Source organism: Zophobas morio, unplaced genomic scaffold, assembly GCF_036711695.1.
Source record: "Zophobas morio isolate AGI-343-1 ecotype UQ-CSIRO unplaced genomic scaffold, CSIRO_AGI_Zmor_V1 ptg000005l, whole genome shotgun sequence".
Taxonomy (NCBI): Eukaryota; Metazoa; Arthropoda; class Insecta; order Coleoptera; family Tenebrionidae; genus Zophobas; species Zophobas morio.
In genome coordinates this window covers 18868516-18888685 of record NW_026972110.1, presented here as the reverse complement: position 1 = coordinate 18888685, position 20170 = coordinate 18868516, and the positions used below count along the sequence as shown (strand labels likewise).

General features: G+C 33.0%; 1 protein-coding gene across 1 annotated transcript in view; it reads left to right on the top strand.

Annotated features, from left to right (window-relative positions):
* The window catches only part of LOC135122920 (neuroligin-1-like), a 414788-nt gene that overhangs the window by 368656 nt on the left and 25962 nt on the right, over window positions 1-20170 (top strand). Inside the window, exon 9 of the mRNA XM_064047444.1 lies at window positions 19444-19571. Within this exon, the coding sequence (XP_063903514.1) occupies window positions 19444-19571 (128 nt within the window). The remainder of the gene's footprint in view (window positions 1-19443; window positions 19572-20170) is intronic.

Genomic DNA, 20170 nt, shown 5'->3' with positions numbered 1-20170 from the left:
TACAACAAGCTGTTATTTTTCATTAAAAAAATAAAACAAAATAAACCTAAAAAAAAACATTTAGTAAGACATTTATAAATTATAATAATTTATATACAAAAATAAAACCAACAAAAGAAAAATCCATTAAAGCATAACCAACTAAACACTAGAAATGATGTTCAAAATTCCTATCTTGGGCATATAGGTAATAATGTTTCTAAATTTTGATCATTTTTTGTAAAAGTTCGTTATCAGTACTAAAAAAAGAGAGGGTGGGTGGGCGGGGCTAGTACCTGTTAAGATAACACCGATTTTGACAAATGAAATATCCTCCTACTATAAAAATTTTGTAGATAAAAAAGGAAATTATTATTAATGTTTGTTTCACAAAATACATTTGTGTCCAGAATGTATTTTGTAATTTTTATGTAATTACAGAAATGTTTAAAATCTGTTTATTTGGGATTATCGAAAAGTCAGAACAGGTCAGGTGATGCAAGGTTATGTCAGGTCAGGTACATGAAATAAGAAATAAATTGTATAGCAAATACTATATAAAAAAAATACGATTAGCGCGTCTTTTTTTAGTTTATTCACATCCCAGATTCTTTTATAAGCTTCCAGTCCCACTCGACAGAAGAACATAATTAGCCCCACCCACCCACCCTGTCTTCTTTTTAGTGATTGATTTTATCCGATCTGAATGAATAAATGATCTTATACGGAACAGAAATAAAATTAATCGTTAGAATCAGAAGAGGAAGGGGGTGGGCGGGCCTAGTAGTTGCTAAGACAAAACTGATTTTGGCAAATGACATACCTTCTAAGAAAACAGAGGGTGGGTGGGCGGGGCTAGTATCTGCTAAGATAAGAGTGATTTTGGCAAATGAGATACCCTCTAAGAAAAGAGAGAGAAGGTGGGTGGGGCTAGTACCTGCTAAGGTAAGACTTTTTCAAATTCGTTAAATGTAAAACACTAAAAGCTCAAAAGATTTTTTCAAATTCATTCAACAACAAAATACCAGATTCCTTTAAATTTATCCGAAAATAAAACACTTCACCTTTCTTTAATAAAGACATTATTATTATTATTATTATTATTATTATTATTAATTTCTTAGTTAAAGATTTACTCGGTTGAGATAAAATAAATTGATAATGTTGAAATCCGAACCAAAAAACAGGTCAAGATTTTATCACTTTATTTATAAGGTTATTTAAATTCATGACAGAGTTGAAGAAATACGGGTTTGTTCGGGGTATGCCGACCGCTAACCATCGATTGAATTGTAACTTATAATTTTACGAAATAGAGGCTCATCGTTTTAATCTTTTAAGTGGTAAAATTGTATAAGTTATTTTGTTGAAACATTTGTTCACATTATCAAGCTATTTTTTTATAATTGCATAAAAACTTAGCACCCCTAATTAGGAACCACTACTCGCTTACGATTTTTATATAATAATAATATTATACGGTCTATGAGTATCATTTACACCAATTATACTCAAACAACCTCCTGATAAAAGTCTTCGAAATTTGGAACAGATGAGGCGAAATAATTTCTTTGTTATTTGAATAAATGTTGAGATAAAATAATTTGATAATGTTGAAACCTGAACTCAAGCAACAAGACAAGATTTTATCGGGGTTTTACAGGTATTTAATTTAAATGAAAGAGAAAGATGAGTAAATGCGGTTCTGTTCGGGGTTTTCCGACAACTAAGCGTCGATTGAAGGTTTGTAATTTATAACTGGAGTTTTAACTCTTCCTTTTCGTATTATAGAACACGTATACGACGCGCGCTGGAACAGGATGTCTAGTTCGAACTACGAGCTCGAAGTCGGTGTCGGTGTCGAGGTCACCCAGACCAGTCTGAACTGAGTCTGAACATTGGCCGCGCTATAGAAAGAGAGAGAGAGAGAAATGAACTATCAAACAATATGTATCTAGACCACAATGACCCTCAAGATGCAGAAGTGATGCACAGATAACTCTCGGAATTTTGTCTGAGTGCAGAACTTCCTTGACGAATTATTCTTGCATCCAAATGTATTGCGGTGAGGCGATTAGTGTACGTAGACGTTAACGGGCAGCGCCTCCTGTTCGCAGCGGTAGTAACTAGCAACTCAAGCGAGGTTGGGCCGAGTGGAGTGGGAGCGCGAGTGTGGCGTGGGCGTGATCCAGAAGGCGCTACGTTCCATGTTACAACTATTTAATAGAATGCGTTCGTTTGACTGTTCCAACGACTAAATTAGGTACAACAATTGATGCCGTTTTCACACGCTTTATTACTCATTTTGGTCACCATAGGCCACTAATAAATGCATTAAATGATAGGGATAAAGATACCGAAGGCGATAACGCTGTGAGTGAACAGTAATTTGTATTTTAAATCGAATAAGTTATAAATACTGCTCTAACATTTGGAAATATTTACTTGCTACTTTAGTTGGTAAATTACACACATTGTACTATAATTTTTTTATACAGTATTATTATAATAATTAATTATGATATTTCGATATGATAAATAAATTAAAAAAATATATATTTTATAATAAACAACAATTGATAATACATGGATATTTACTTTAATTAACCTAATCATCATCATTAATCATCATTTTGTCAAAAACTACAAAAACAACATATTTTTGGTTTTTATTATTTTTTAAGAGAAAATTAATGACTTCGCCGCATATCCGTGTTTAATTTATATAAATTGACAACGCACAGTTAAAACTCCAACCGTGCATCCCTGGGTGGACGCACTCTTTTTTTATATTTTTACGAATTGGAGACTCATCCTTTAAAAATTCAAGTGGTAACATTTTATTAATATAAAAATCAACCTCATTACAACACATTAAATTCTTCTTCTCAATTTGTTAAAAGATTTGCTGATTTAAACCAGCAATTTTTTAATAATTCCATAAAAATTCAACAGCTCTTTAACTGAAAACACTATCGGCATACCTACTAGTTTTATATACTAATAAAATTGTATATCCCATGGGTGTCATTTCGGCCAACAAAGTTGGAATAACCTCCCTCGTTAAGGTCCTTCTAAATTTTTAACAAACGGCGCACTCTGCTTAGAAATATAAATGAACGTCAGGGTTGTATTCAGAAAATAGTTGAATTAATATCTTCTATATTCGAAAAATGCAGTATAGACTTGTAGAAATACGGTGCTATTTTGGGTTTGCCAACCACAAAGCCTTAATGAAAGGTTTTTACTTGATAGTTTTACAGATTAGAAGATTAGGCCCTTTAACTTTCACGAAGGAAAATTTTATAACTATAAAAGGCGACGTGATTGCAGTAGCTTAAATTATCCTTATTATTTTTTTTTAATTTGTCATTGTTAGCAAGCTAATTTTTAATAATTCCATAAAAAGTTAGCACCCCCTAAATAGGAACCACTCTTCATTTACAATTTTTGTATACTAATAGAATCATATGGCCTACGAGTGTTATTTAGGCCAACAATGTTCAATAAAACTTCATGGTGAAAGTCCTTCCACATTTGGAACAAAAAAATTTACACATGTCAGGGTTGTATTTAGGCAATAATTGAAATAATTTCTTTGTTAATTGAATATACGAGCCCTAACAACTAAATATTGGGACACAGACAATTTCTCAAAAAAATCCGGTAGATATTTTTGATATCATTCAATTCGTTTGGACTAAATGCAAATTTTGCATGGGCATCTATTTTGGCAGAGAGTAAGGTATTTTGCAAATTAATAAATTTTCTTAGAGCGCAAAAATTGTCACCTAACTAAAAAATGTGCAATTTTTGCTGACATTTAAATGTTGGGACACCCGAGAAAATTTGCTAAGTATACCATCGAAATACTAACGTAGTAGCTGGTAAATGCTGCCATTATTATAGGGATCGTAGCATTTCATGCTAGTGTTGGTTTTATTTAGAAAAAAATAGTTAGCGGCGGGCTAGTTTTAGTAAAAGTTCTGAAAATAATCATTTCTCAGTACCTCAAAGGAAAATCGCTAAGAAAAAGTGAAGATTTGTTCCAAATAGCTTAGTCGTCGATGGTAAATGTCGTAAAATATTACGCAGACAGAGGTACCATCGGAATAAAAGGTAAAATTCCCGGTAGGCCACCACTTGTGAAGCCACGTGATCAACGACAACTGATGAAAATTTATAAAACTGGACGAGGGAGTACTTCAAGAGAAATTACTACTTGCTGGAATAGCGATAACCAACTAAATTTTTCAAGACAATATTGTCGCGAATGCATACACAAATCAGGCCTTGGTTTTTACATTGTAAATCTTAAATAAAGCTATCTTTGATGGACTTTATTATTTATTTATATTATTTTAGGCTAAAGTAAAACCACAATTAAAAACTGCCCACAAGAAAAATCGGTTAATATGACCAAAATAAAAATTGGAGAAAAGTAATATATAACGCTGAGTCCAAATTTGATGTCTGAGTGAGATAATAATCGAAAAAGAGTTATTGAAATAAAAAAGGAATTTAAATATGGATTATCTCAAACAAAGAGTCAAGTTTGCAAGCGGAAAAATGGTATGGGGGTGCATGTCTATTAACGGAATTTAAAGACCCGTTAACAACGTTCATGGAATGGAAATTACAAATTCAAACAAATATCAAGAGACTTTGTAAAAAAATATTAACAACTACTGAAGCAGTCTAGCCTGTTGATATTTATATTTTTCAACAGGATGATGCTTCAAGTTACACACCTACAACACTTATTACAAAGAATAATAATATAAATGTTTGCCCTGATCATCGAATAGCCCAGTTCCTAATCTAGTAGAGACGGTATGGCGTGAAATAAAAAAATATTTAGGAAATCATCCATCACAAGCGATTGTCAATCTTCAACGGGAAATTTAGCGAGTGTAGGATACGGTAACAACTCCTGTGTATTGTAGAAAATTAGTTGAAAGTATGATGGCAAGAATTGCTGCAGTTATTAAGGCAAAAGGAGATATGACCAGTTACTGAATTTACTGTGTCTCAATATTTATGTGTCACAAAATGTTACGTTGTTTTAGAGTTTTATGCCACTGTTTGAGTTAGAAATCAGTTTTTGTTGTGCTGTAAACATTAACAGTTTTGCAAAACGAATTAATTTTAAAATTTTAATTATCTAAAATAAATTACATTTTTGTTAAAAAATTTGGTGATTTTTTTATAAAAATTTTTTGGTGTCCCAATATTTAGTTGTTAGAGCTCGTATATTGAGTTAAAATAATTTAATAATCTTGAAACCTGACCGCAAGAAACAGGGCAAGGTTTTATCACTTTATAGGAGTCTTGCAGGCATCTAATTTAAATTCACTACAGAGGTGAATAAATGCAGTTCTGTTCAAACTTTGACCACCGCTAATCGTCGATTGAACGTATGTAATTTTTAATTTTACGAATTAAAGGCCCATCTTTTTAAACTTTTAAAAGCGGTAAAATTTTATTGGTAAAAAAATCAGCCTGATTACAGTATTATTAATTATTTTTCTTACTTTGTTAAAAAATTTGTTGATTTTAGCCAGCAATTTTTTAGTAATACAATATAGACTTGAGGAAATACGGCTTTGTTTGCGGTTTGTCAACTGCAAAGTCTTAATCAAAGTTTACTTTTTCAGTTTGACAGATTAAAGGCTTTCTAACTTTGAAGAAGAAAAATTTTGCTAATAAACAGGAGCAACTTGGTTGCTACAGTGTGTTGATATTAACTAGCTCATCTCGGGTACTGTTAAAAATATATTTTTTAATTGATAAATAAACAACCCCAGTGTAATAATTTCATGTTTCCATAATAACGTGGAACAGATGTTATTTATTCATCAATTTTCCACAAAAAATTCGGTAGTCACTAACCCCTCAGCATAATTTTACCTGAAATAATATGTTACGAGAGAGTTGCCGCTCTCCTCCAGGTGCGAAAAAATTGCCTCATATGTTGCCTGCTCTCTTTAAAAGTTTTTCCCCAAAATATAAATTACGTCTCGAGCTATTCCATACTTACCCTGTAAGTGAATTTAATCCAGATTTATGACACGAACAGGAAACGACATTGTCTCGACGATGTCGAAGCGATTTATTTATGAACCCTTAGTTCGCGAAGATGAATTAGTACGAGATAATTATGTGTGCGTAAGATAGATAGTCAGCAATCACTCATCAGTGCAATGTCGCTGACTTTTCCCCTTACATACAGTTATTAAAACCGTAGGAAGCATCCATCAGTTGTTTTTGACGCCTCAAGCCTGTGCCTCCTGACAATCATTGTCACAAAATGACAACTACATCCTCGAAACTGCGTATATCCAATTAGCATCACAAGCCGGCGTTCGGGTCATTCTGCCTATATCCATAACGGCCTACATGCAGCTGTTGCCTTTTTTTTTAATTTTAGCGTCCTGGTAATTGAGATGTTAAGAACATGTTTGCTGAATTGGCTGTAAGATTAGTTTGTCGGGTTGAAAATGAAAAATACACAAACGCCTGAAAGTTTTCAAATGGGAAATCATGTTGGAAATCCACTGAAAATAAATTATTCAGGATTGACATCTCGTAGCCATTAAAGTAACACACCTGGGTCACAGCAATTAACACGAGCAGGGAATTATTTAGAACGCCGCCTAGAACTACACCACCGGCTGGAAAACTCAGTTGGCGTCGAACCATGGCACAGTTCAGATGTTGTATGATTTCAGTGCTTGTATTATCGGAACAAAAATCACACACTATTTCAGAAACGATAAATCACTTTTCCTCCCACGCTGAAATTTTGAACCGCTGAGATTTTTCAGCGAACTTCACAAACCAACTAATGTGGCAACTTTTCTTTAGTCACGACTTTTCCAGATACTCTCGCAATGTATACACTTCTTACTTAACAAGCCGAGTGTGGAGTAAAATATAAACCAAGTCACTTAACGTTCTCATAGAAGCCTGTAGCAAACAAGTACTGGGAGAATTTACGACAGAATTGACGCCTTCCGTTTTATGTCCCGTGGGTACATACGAAACTTTCAACTAGGAAAATTGATAGACATGCCATTAAATCCAAGTGTCAACAACTCGATTTCCTGCTAACCCTCCGAAATTACGAATTTCATATTGTTGCAGGCGAAAGCGCTGAATCTGCGGTGGAGGGATAAAAACACACAAAAGCGTTGTTTACCTTAGGTTTATTTTTTGTTTATAATTTGGAAATAACGCATTAAGGGATAAACACAGAGTGGTTTTGTTGAAATTTTTGCAGGGAGTGATTGCGTAGATTTGTGGGAAATAAATTGGGATACGTTTGTACGCAATACGCTTATTATTTCGGATAAAAAAGTTATTTGAAATAGAAAAACAAACAAAAGGAGAAATCGTTGCTGTATGGAGATGGGGAAATTGTAATAAAATGTTTGTACATACAAATAGTTCCGCTTGTTGTTTTCAAATATGAATTTATTCGATTTTTTTTGTGTAAGCTATTATAGGTTTGTTGTTGGTGTTGTGGTAACTACAACTATGAAAACTTGTAGACTTCATTTTCCGCCTAATGAAATTGTTTACTAGTGGATATATTATTAACACGACAGACAAATAGAAGCGAACAAAAGAAACACGAACATTTTCGTATTCTGCAAATATATCGAGTACTAAATTACAATCCAACAAATCCTCCTTCCTTGAAGAATTATTCGATTTGATTTCGCGACGTGTTATTTGTGATAACCAACATAGATGAAAACATGTAGATAAAACAGTAACAGTGTAAGAAAAAACCAGTAGCGTAAATAACACTCCCGCAGCTCCCGTGTTATTTAAAATTCCAAATTTCGACTGTTTATGTTTATACTTCGGAAGAATTAGCACGTTCCGATAACAAGCATCTGCGTGAAAAGGACATGAAATGTGATTGAGAGGCCTAATTTAATTAATTAGCTACAACGGAGCAAAACGGTCTGAACATAAGAATGGACGAGCTGTTATTATGGAATTCTTATTTTAATATTTAATTTCGTAAACCACAAGTACACGAGTATACATATATTTCATACTTTTAGATAATGATAATTAGACCATATAATGGGCGGATGTCATCAGATTGTTGGTTCATGGGGATGATTGGCCAAATTTTCGTTAGCGGTTTAGCATCTACATGATATTCCTAATACAGGGTGTTCAAAAAATGGCTCACCAACTCTATGACATGTTGTTCAGGACTATTTACGAAACAGAGAAAAAATAATTTAAAACATCCTTTTGTTCAAATGTAGAACATATAGCCCTTGACAGTTCGTTTTTTTTTAAATAACACTATATTTACTACACTACTTTATGTTGGATCTCTGAAATCGATTGGACTTTCATTTTCAAAATAATCTTTGAAGCATCTTATCTTTATCCGTAGATTTCTTCAGTTGATAACATTACAAAGAATTTATTATTTTTTTGGACGAATCGAAAGACAGTGGCTAAATTTCCACGTCTTTTAATCTATCTGTCTACTTCGATACTTTCTTTTTGTAAGTGAACGTCAAATTGACGTAAAGAATTTTTTTATATTTTTTATGTGCAATTTTTGGAACACATACAAAATTTGACAGCAATTGATCCAGTAGTTTTGAAGATTTTCTGTGTGAAAAAAATTCACACAAACGACAAACCTACTACAATACTTTCTTCGCTTAAGCTCAAAAAGTAAAAACTAAATTGTATACTATGCCTCAAAAAAACATTCTTCATGAAAAATGAGTCAATAGAGATTTTGAGATAATTTTAAAAACATTAAACTGATAATAAAAGCTTCTAAATTCATTCGTTGTCAGATCGAGGGGAGGGGCTTAATTGCAAGATCCATATCTGTCTACAAGAATTTACTATTTTAAACATGTTTTAAGTTTCTTGTTCCGAAAAGATGACTACGTATTTTAAGAAAAAGGGCAACATATAACACGATTACTTAAGAACATATTTCACATGCTAATTTATCGTAGAAAAATAAGGATTTTATAATTAAGCTCCGCCTCTCGGCTTACGACGAACAAAAAAAATCGTCAGAATTGAGATAGGGCGGGTGGGCGGGGCTTATGCTTTTTTGGAATATACATAGCCATCTTTTCACAACAAGAAACTTGGAACATGGTTAAAATGGTACATTCTTCTTGTAAAAAATTTCCATTTTAAACATGTTTCATGTTGTGAAAAGAAGTGGATACATATTAAAACAAAAAGGCAAAATGTAAACCCCCCCACCCGCCCTATTTCAATTGTGATGATTTTTTTTATTCGCCGTGAATCAAGTGGGCGGAGCGTAACTGCAAAATAGTTATTTCTTTACAAAAATTAAAAACATGTTTTTGAGTATCGTGTTGTTCAAAGGAAACTACGTATTTTAAGAAAAAAAAGCAAAATACCAGTTCCCCCACCCGCCGTATCTCAACTGCGATGATTTTTTTTTATTCGTCGTGAACCAAGGGGGCGCAACTAAAAAATACTTCTTTCTTTACAAGAAATTAAAAACATATTTTTAAGTATCGTGTTGTTCAAACAATATTGTATATTAAGAAAAATAGGCAAAATATAAACCCCGCCCACCCATCCCGTCTCAATTGTGATGATTTTTTTTATTTTTAGAAACTCAAAACACGTTTAATCGGGTACATTTTTGTAAGGAAATATGGATTCTGCAATTAAATTTTGCTCCTTTGGCTCTCGACGATTAAAAAAAATCATCACAATTGCGATAGGGAGGGGTGGGTGGGGGGGCTATATTTTGCCTTTTTTCTTAATATACTTAGTCGTCTTTTCAGAACAAGAAACTTGAAACATGTTTAAAATGGTAACTTCTTGTAGATAGGATGAATCTTGCAATTAAGCCCCGCCCCTCGATCTGACAACGAATGAAAAATTCATCACAATTGGGAATTGAAATCGGGGCGGGTATGGGTGGGGCATAGTCTTTGGCTTTATTTTTTTCTGAATATAAATAGTATTCTTTGAAGAACATGGTACTCAAAAACATGTCTTTAATTTATCGTAAAGAAGTAAGGACTTTGCAGTCAAATCCCGCCCCATTGGCTCACGACGAATAAAAAAATCATCACAATTGAGATAGGGTGGGTGGGCGGGGCTACATTTTACCTTTTTTTATTAGTATGTGTAGACCTATTTCGACAATAAGAAACTTAAAACATGTCTAAAATGGTAAATTTTTGTTTTTCAACGATTTTTTTTATTTTAAATGCACAAATACTGAAAAAATCGATGACTATAGTATTAAATACATGATACTAATCTATAAATAATGAGCAATTTGTTGAATAAACACAAATGTTTGTCCAAACTTTTTAGAAAAAAATGAATAAATGAAAATGATTTATTTAATCTAGTGTTAGACAACCCGTCTAGCCTTCAACTAACATTTCACTAACATAATGAAAATGATTCTTCACTTATTGAACCATGAAAATGTCAAAACAACATATTATAAGTTCGAGAACATTTTATAGTTGAGAGTTGGAATTCAAATTTTAAAATTCAAGTAAACGCCAATTAAATATATATATTTAAATTTAGCCATATTTTAAAATTTCAGTACCAATCTCGAGATAAAGTACATTGTAGTTTTAGTATTTTTAATGTTGTGGCCAAATATTAATTGTACATTTACTATATAACATTACGTCTACACAAAATTGAAAAATTGAAAACAATCTCATTTACAATTAGAAAACAAAATATAAAATACAGCTGACTAAATTAGACACAATAATTTCAATATTATTAAAATCGTATTTTTCAAAACCCTTAAGCACTTATCATTTTCAAACTACAGGTGAACTGATTTGTGTTAGATCTGACCTGATCTGACCTGACCTGACCTGACCTGACTTAACCTGACCCTACCTGACCTGACCTAACGTGTAGTGTAGGTGGAAGTAAGAACATTATTTTCCAAAGGACTAAAATTATGGTATTAAAAATCAAAATTTATCTTTACTTTCTTCTAAAAGAAATTTAATCTTTAATTAGAGTAGGTAAGTGAATATTATACATCGAAATAACTAACAAAAATTAATTTGTTAATTTGAGTTGCATGTGTGATCTTCGTGAACTAAACTTAAATGTAGATGACAGCGTAGCTACTGAAATTCGTCTGCACTTTCTTGAGTTTTTGCTATCACAGTGATAATACCGTGTTTATGTTAGTGTAAGTGCACTGTCGATTCTAGATTTTACATCTTAGAAAACCGTTTTCTTCTACATACTATTAAGCAGCAAATTTCACTAAAGTGAAAAAGAGATTTGATTTTTTATAGTTATAGTAATAACACTGGGAAAAAATTTTTTGCGCCACAGGTATTCTTGTTCCATTACTCACACTTTGAGCCGACATAATGACTGCTCCTCCAAATATTTGTTATTCGAATCAATCCTCCGGAACAATTGTCTCCCCTGTAATATTTTCGGTGTTCGCATCCAGCAAACAGGCACCGACACGACGTCTCAGCGATTTCCCGATAGATTTTCACGGCGACAGAAAATAAGACACCTGAAATTGTTTTGAGAGATCTGCTGATCGTTCTCTGTCACTTCAAATATGGTTATTTCCACGCGATTGGGAGTTAGAAAAGTGAAAATATCTGACAGAGGAGTTTACGTGATTGCACGCCAATATCAAACCAATTTGCGAAGAACGGAAAACGATAATGCTAATATTTTCGAAACAAGAGGAATCAATGAGAGACGTACAATATGGCGTCCTCATCCCGGGGAATTTATAGCCAGCGCGGTTGGATATTCGAAGATATGAAGTTCATAGATAATGACATGCCCGGAGCAAAACCGATGTGACACCGTAACTGCTTCCAGGGTTTCTCTCGTGCTTCATTACAGATTCAAGTGGCTGGTAAACGCATCGACCCACTAAAATTGGTCTCGTATCTGGCGCGATGCTGCTATTAGTGAGGTTACTGTAATACCTACACGATTCAACAACTTACATACACTGGGCTTTGGGGAAGACTTAAGTTTGATAGATGTCTTGCCACCAGAACCAAAACTTCGGGATCACGTACGTAAATAATTAGGTGCGGACCTGATGTGCCTTTTCACATATACACATACAGGCTGTCCCACAACTGCACCGAACGGTATGGTGCATTGTCCATTACCGACACAACAGTTTGTTTATTTGGTTTTATTCAGATATTATAGCATTGCGGGTAATGTCGGTATCTTGCTATAAGGTAAAAAATCATCGGTAGATGGCGCTACTGTAAACCGAATAATAACAAAAACGTTCAAGAACGGGTTTTGTCTGCTTTTGGGTATTGAAACTCCAATTTTTTGTTAAGGTCACAAAAATATATTTTTTGTGACAAAAAAAGGGTCCTTAAATGTAACGGAATAACAAAATTAAAAAAAAAAGACGTTGGAACCCTTGAAGCTATTAAGTTTACAAAAGCATCTCTGGTCATTCGGTATGACTGCTTCAGATAAACAACCTCATAATATCGTTTTTGCGAAGTTTATATTTTTTCGTAAGAAAATTGGATTTATGGGCCGGCCGGGCACTCGACCTTATTCGAAATCTAGAAATAAATTCTAAATAAATTCTAAATAATCTCTTCATGTCAGTATGGGATTGTTGGGCGCAGTTTCGTTCTGGGTTAAGATAAAATTTAGAAAATATCTGCAATTATTATTAAATAAGAATTAAATAATATGCGAAATCAGTTACCCAGTTACCGGACCGATTGTAGGCAAATTGTTTATATGTATGTAACAATATCGTGTAGATGACAAAATGCCAACAAATTTTCGTAGTAGGTAAGATTTAAATTTTATAAAATGCCAGACTCGTGTACTCATTGTTTATGAATCCGCCTTGTGATTTTCCCCGAAATATCAAAATGTAAAATAGGTGGAGGAGAAGTACACTCCAGAATAAATATAACCAAGTTAATAGTGTGTTTTCGTAACATATGCGTTCGAATTATAGGCAGTAGCGAAGTATGGGTGATGAAAGTATAATATATAGCTTTTAGAGTCTTTTTATATCGTAATACCAGAAACTGATCATGTTAGTTACCAAAGTAAAAATAATAATTCATAAGTATGCAAACACACAAGAAGGAGACCTACCTTTCCGTGAATACTAGTGGAGAGCCCTTTATTCGTTAAACCTTGTTCTGAATAGTTTTAGTACCGCTGAACGGGGTCCTGATTTAATTCCATATACAAACACAATGAAAAAAATAAATCAATACATCCAATTATATTGCTGCGAATATATGAAATTCTTATTAATTATAAATTATAACGTAACGAATAAAGCAAACTAGTGTGGTGATTGTTTACTTTTATTTATCCAAATTCATCAATATACACATTTCTGGTGTGACCTGTTTACATTGCAGTAAATATTTGTTCTATAGAGACTTTACATCCCGAGCGTAAGCTAAAGAAGTATATAATCGTCGAGTTCATCGGACGAATGGCCACTTTTGTGTTTTCTCGACGTTTCATGACCCCTACAGTACAAAGAAAGTAGTCTTCCGTTTCCGTCTGTCTGCCTGTCTGTCTGTCTGTATCCATTTTTATGAGACACGTAATCTCCGAAACTACCAGACCGATTGTTGTCAAATTTCGTACGAATAAGACGATGAGGATGTAGATGGTTAAATGCTAACTAAAATTTGGATAATCATCCTCACCACCAATGGGACAGCATGTCCAAAATTTATAACAGTAATTTCTTTTAAATTTTATAAAACTGGATGACAATGCCGACGGTTCAGACTTTTTTATTGCTCTGACTTCCGTTTATTGAATAAAACACTACATTTTTTCGGTTTTTGGATGCATTATTTGGTTAATTATAACTTGTCTAGATCTAGGGGAGCATCTCCTAGCTTACCCTTAGCCTTTTCTAGAGGTTATGAAATATTGAGAAAATTTGTAAGTAACAAATTTCCCAATGGATTCCATTGCTGTACGTCCTTAGGTTATCCTCGATAAGAAAAACAAGTGTTTATAATAATAATAATATTAATAATAATAATAATAATAATTTATTACAGCCCAACGAGCAAGCTCATATAGGGCAAAATAGTACATAATAACATTTGAATAATTTCACAATACACAAAAAAAAACATACAAGTTATTAGTAAGTAGACGTTCATGCTAATTGTGGTGTATAATTGTAACATAGATTTTTACACGTACAACAAAAAAAACGAAAGTTTTCAACAAATACATCTAAGTGCGCAGCATTAACGTTATATAACCTAGTCATATTTAGTATAGGGGAATGCAAGTGTTGATTGGTACGTGATACCTGATTATAAAATACAAGTGGTTGACGATTATTAAGTCTAGGTACACAAAAGCTAATCTGAGAAAGAAGGTTACTGTCCTGAATAATGCCATGTAATAATTTATATAAAAAGGTTAAAGAGAAGTACTTCCGTCGATCTACAAGGGGTATTAAATCGAATTCAGCTAGCAGTAGTTTCTGTGGGTAATTACGGACTGGATATATCCCACGTTTCCTAAAGTATACGTACTTACAAAATCTTCTTTGGATATTTTCTAATGCGGAAATATGTATATTATAATACGGATCCCATACTAACGTACAGTACTCCAAAATAGAGCGAACATAAGCGAAGTACAATAAAAACATGCAATCCGTATTTTTGAAATCTTTTGTAGTGCGTATGACAAAACCTAACATCTTCAGAGCTTTACAGTTAATATTATTAATGTGAGGTACGAACGACAGTCTAGAGTCCATAATGATACCTAAGTCTCTAAATTCAGTACAGTACAGTTTATGTTTATACGTCGAAAGAATGTCACGTAGAAATTAGTTTGATTTGAATGAGTTCGTCCCCTCAAAACAGAGGATCAAAACAATTAACTAGTAAGTTACAATCCACAAAATGTTCTGAATATCAATATTATAATTCTTATTAAATAAAGATGTTTGTATTTTCACATTTTCTGGAAAATGGGGTCACTCGTTCTTAATTTGATCAATAAAAAATATGAATGCTATGATGAATTACAAGTAAAAACTCATCATATTTTGCACATTTAGGTAGAATTTATTCGGCAAAATTTTGAGATAACGTCATCAATTTTAATGAACAGATTTATTTGGATTAGCAGTTTACCATGCTTACAATGACCTTAAAACGTCTGCAAGATTTTAAAGTATTCAGTTTTGCAATTCTTGATTAAAACAATAAAATAAATTCACGAATTCATTTTTTTTAATCACCCTGTATATGCAAATCCAAAAATATAAATGGAATGATAAATCACACCTACAGACTCATCATATTTTGCACATTTAAGATAGGATTTATTCGGCAAACTTTTGAACTGACGTCATTAATTTTTTGGAGGGGTTAAGTGAATATATTTTGTTTAAAAATTTATCATGCTTATCATAACCGTAAACCATCTGCAAGATTTAAAAGCATTCGATTTCGCAGATTCAAAATTAAATGGGAAAATGTTGTTTCATAATTTTGATTTTTTTTTTCAAAAATCTGGACGTTTCGGGTAAAAACTCAAATTTTGGTTAACGTTTTACCATGTACATGATATTCTTAATATGAATACAAAATTTCACAACAATCGGTCGGAGATTATCTGTCTAATAAAAATCCGGGACGGCAGACAGACGGACAGACGGACGACGAACTCGATTACAATACTTCCTTTGTTTACGCTCGGAAAGTAAAAAATTAATGAATAAATCAATTTATTCTATTGATTGAATCACGAACTGCACTGTAACTGAACTGTAAATTTTTAAGCAAAATATATATCAGTTTATCCCCCTCAAAGCATTGATTACGTCACCTCAAAATTTTACCGAATATATCCTAATCAAAATGTACAAAATATGATTGAGTCTATATATTTGTGATTATCATTGCATTAAAAGTTTTTAAATTTCTTCTACAGGGTGACTCACAAAAATTAATGAATGAGTTAATTTATTTTCTTGATTAAATCGGGGACGACTGCTATCATTAGTGTTACACTGCACGTATCCAAAGTGATAACGTGTCTTTGCAAAGATGTTGATGTACATCATCACAAGATTTTGTTAACGGAAAACTCATTCGAAACAAATGTGCAGCACGCTTCTTTACAATTATTTTAACATTACATACATATCACCATTTTCACTTATAAGGATTCTTACAAAAAAAAAAAATAAATAGAATTCGCATAATCAAATTTTATAATTTTTCGAAAAAGCTGGATTTGTTTTATTGTACTTCACGGCCAAGGGAAGTTCTATCGAAATAACCTTTGACCTTTTTTTTTGCTTATTTCTACCAAAATAATGACGCAGCCTAAAATTTTGCTAGGTAAATAATTTTTAAATTTTATTGCCTATTATGTATTAATATCTTTTGTACTTGTGGTTCATTAATCCGCCGTTATTCTTCCCAGACGTTTAAATTTACATATAAAATTTATCTGCTAATTCCCTTCAAAAATTTAATTACGTTATCTCAAAAGTTTGCTTTATCTAAATTGTATGTCTATTTAATATGAAAATTTTTAACCAACAAAATTATACAACAAAATTTTACTTAGAAACTACCAAACGATTTGCTTTCAACCTTATTACACAGTTATCGTTATCCTAACAGATCGACGATCAAGGTTTGTCTATTGTTCCCCACCAAAATTTTAATGACGTCATTTCTAAAGTTTGCTAAATAAATCATATTTAAAATGTGCAAAATCAAATGCGACTGTACTTGTGCTTTATTAATCAACCCACAGATTTTCATTTTAAAATTAATAAAACGGGACTTTTTTAAAAGTAATGTAAATTTTTTGTAGTTCTACTTTAAAACTGCCCTGATATATATTTTTTTTTCTAATTTCCTCACGTTATATCAAAATATCAAATTTTGTATAAATATAAAACTGAATTCGCGTAAAACTGAAATCCAAAAAATTGCCACATACAAAGTTTCATTATTAAGTCAAATGGGCAACTTTCCCCAACAGCGAATTATAACTGTTTCATAATTCCAGAAGAGAGAAATGAAAATTTGAAAGGCTCTGCACAAAATTAATTAATATCATCCGAACAAAGTCAATTTGATTAATTTTTATGTTTGGAACGTTTTCAAAACAACATGTTAAATCCTAAATTTACACTGTGTAAAAAATATATGTATTGCAGTTGGTTATATATTTATTTGACAGATGAGGCTTTAAATATGTATTGCAACAATATTATCCCGGCGCATCCGCCAATTTGTGTCGGCAAAAATATTTTACGATCTATATTTATGACTTTGTTATTATTTTTACTAATACAGCCGGAATTAAACTTTCATAGATTTTACTGTCCAGAGTGGTAATTTATAAAATTTAAAATACGTGTCAGTGTACTGGAAAATGGCAACAAAGCAATTAATTTCGAGCAAGGTTTAACTTCAGTCGGATATTTCTAGGCCTGTTGTCAAATTAATGTAATATTCGTCTGTTTAAAATTAAGTTTTAACCTCAAACTGATTTCACAATTACAAACATGTAAAATTTTGTTGCTTTAATAATTCTTGATTTTATAAAAAAATATATATGAATTTGAAGAAAATAATAGGAAAAAAAGTCGAAAACAGCTTTCTATGTCAGATGACTTTAAAAACAGGTTATTTGTTCAAAAGTTGAATGCGGAAGGGCACCATTTTGTTGAAATCTTTCCATTCAAATGGTCTAAATGGCTTGTCCAGATTTTATTTGTCACTAATAATAATCTAGTGCGAGCTTCCAAAAACAACACATAAGACCTAATCTGAATAATAAAAGTTTGACAGAAAAAACGGATCGCCATGTATGTACAAAGTGTACGATAAAGTGAAAAGTTTAAAAATTCCTAATTCTTCATTTTTTGAAATTCCTTTAATTACGCTTTTTTATTTTAATTGCAGTTTTTGCTAGTTGTTTTACGAAATAAATCCGAATCAGATCCACTACAGGACCTTCTTTTTTCCATTTTTCCTTTCAAACACTTTCCAAGTGTTTGCCTTAAGCGAAAGTTAACAAACAGCTGTAGGTTAATTTAAGCAAGCTCGCCACAATCGCGGCCGGATTTCGCCAAATTTGGCTTAACTTTAAAATTAACAAACTTTTCGACTGATCTACGGTAGCTTGAATGGATTCCATGTGTTCAGCGAGAAGGACGCGGCGGTCTGCAAATGCGAGTTTCAACTTGATCCGAGACTTTTAAGTTCGCCATCATCATGCAAATGTTAAGCGACGTCCATCATTTTTCGACCAAATCGCTACACTCATCCCGGCTCGAATATCGACAGAAATTTAATCCCTGGCAAACAAGATTCATTTCGGGCTTATGGCAGAATTATGCGACGAGCCCGGGAGGTCAAAAATGCCTACAAGAGGCCAAGTGCACTGAGCGTTGGTAATGCAAAGATTTCAAACGGATGTCATTTTCTTCGCCAGGAAAGGGGTGTAGTCGTGTAACCTCAACCAACGAACGAGGGCGGTTTCACATAATTTAACTGAGCGTCGCCCGCAATTTAAGAGGTTTCACCCAATGTTTTCTGCGATGAATTGGTGTGGCCTGAACCGAAAAACTCAACAAAAACGGCTTAAGCTTGGGAGCGGTGCGAACGATTTATTTTATCGAACGACGGCTGGGCCTTTTCAATTTTTTGCGGCGGGAATTTTGGCTTCGAATATCTTAGTTCGCTTTTTAAGGGGGAATTACCTATCCATATAATTTGGATATCCATCCTATAAAAATGGTTAGCTTTTTTCCAAGAAAAGATACGTAAAATTTGAAACATAGTAACGAAAATCACAGCTTTCTAGCATTTGTAGTTTTTATTATAAAAATATTTAAAATTTCGAACCGATGAAAAAACGCTACATCTGTTTTAATACATCTGGACGTAAAAAGTAAATTGGACCCCCAATACGTGCATCAATTTTAGTATTCCTCCTTTAGAATCAATCATGGCTAAACGGTTTTTAAATTATTATTACAACACATAAAGCTGTTCCTACGATCATTTCCATTGCAGTTTTGTATTGCACCATATTCCCTTATTTTACGACGTGGTTAAACGGAACAATGAAAAAGGTTTGTTTTTAAAGCAGATATAACCTGAGCATTGGCGGTTTGGACGTTATAGTATTGAAACATTATTTTTACGGTCAATAAAATAACCTCGGCTTTTGAGAGAAATATATCTATAAGGCGGTAAAACATAAGTCTAGATACAACTTTATCACGTACAAAAAACGTTACTGCCGGTTTAACATTACGGAAATAAAAATGATAATAAAAATCCATCTTCACCTGTTTGACAATAATTACGGCCACCACTCATCGCGGAAAGCCCCATTCTGAAAAGATTTATATTTCAGGGACCCAAATGGCGCCGTTCCAAATGCATCAGCGTCAGAAGCCAAGAACTCGCAAAAAAACCATGAAGAAGTGAACACGCCTTACTGGGACACGTATGATACCATCAACCAGCTCTACTTGGAATTAGGTGAGGCATGAACTCGTCAGTTTTCTTCTCTCGTTGCAAGCGTAATTGTTTAGCGACAGTTAAATTACGGTTAAAACGCGAACAAGTATTTTTCTAAATACGTGATAAATCTGGCTGACGAGGATCCTTACCGGAGAGGTTGTTCGAGCATTACCACCCACCGAAAGGCTCTAATTCTCAATTCTCAAACATTCAACTGCATGTGTAGAATGCAACACACTCAAATGTCATTACACAAGCAGCCTAATAAGTGTACAGGAATGGAATATTGGAACGACTCAAACGTATTCCTACAAAGAGACATTATGTTTGTCTGCGTCGTTTTACTTTAGGTTTCGCCTGACTCTTAACATCAAACGGTAAAAGTCATTAACACCTTTTGTTCATTCGCCTAGTCTACAGCGTAATGCTTTGATTTATTTCACGCGATATTTGTGAAAGGTTTCTCTGTACACAAACAGAAAGACCAGCACGGATTCCATTAGATTTTAACAAATGTAATCAAAGAAACGTATTGTTTGTTTTGTATGGATTTTTATGTTTTAGTAAAAATAATCTTAAATATTCTTTAATACTTTTTAAAGTTTTGAGACGAAAAT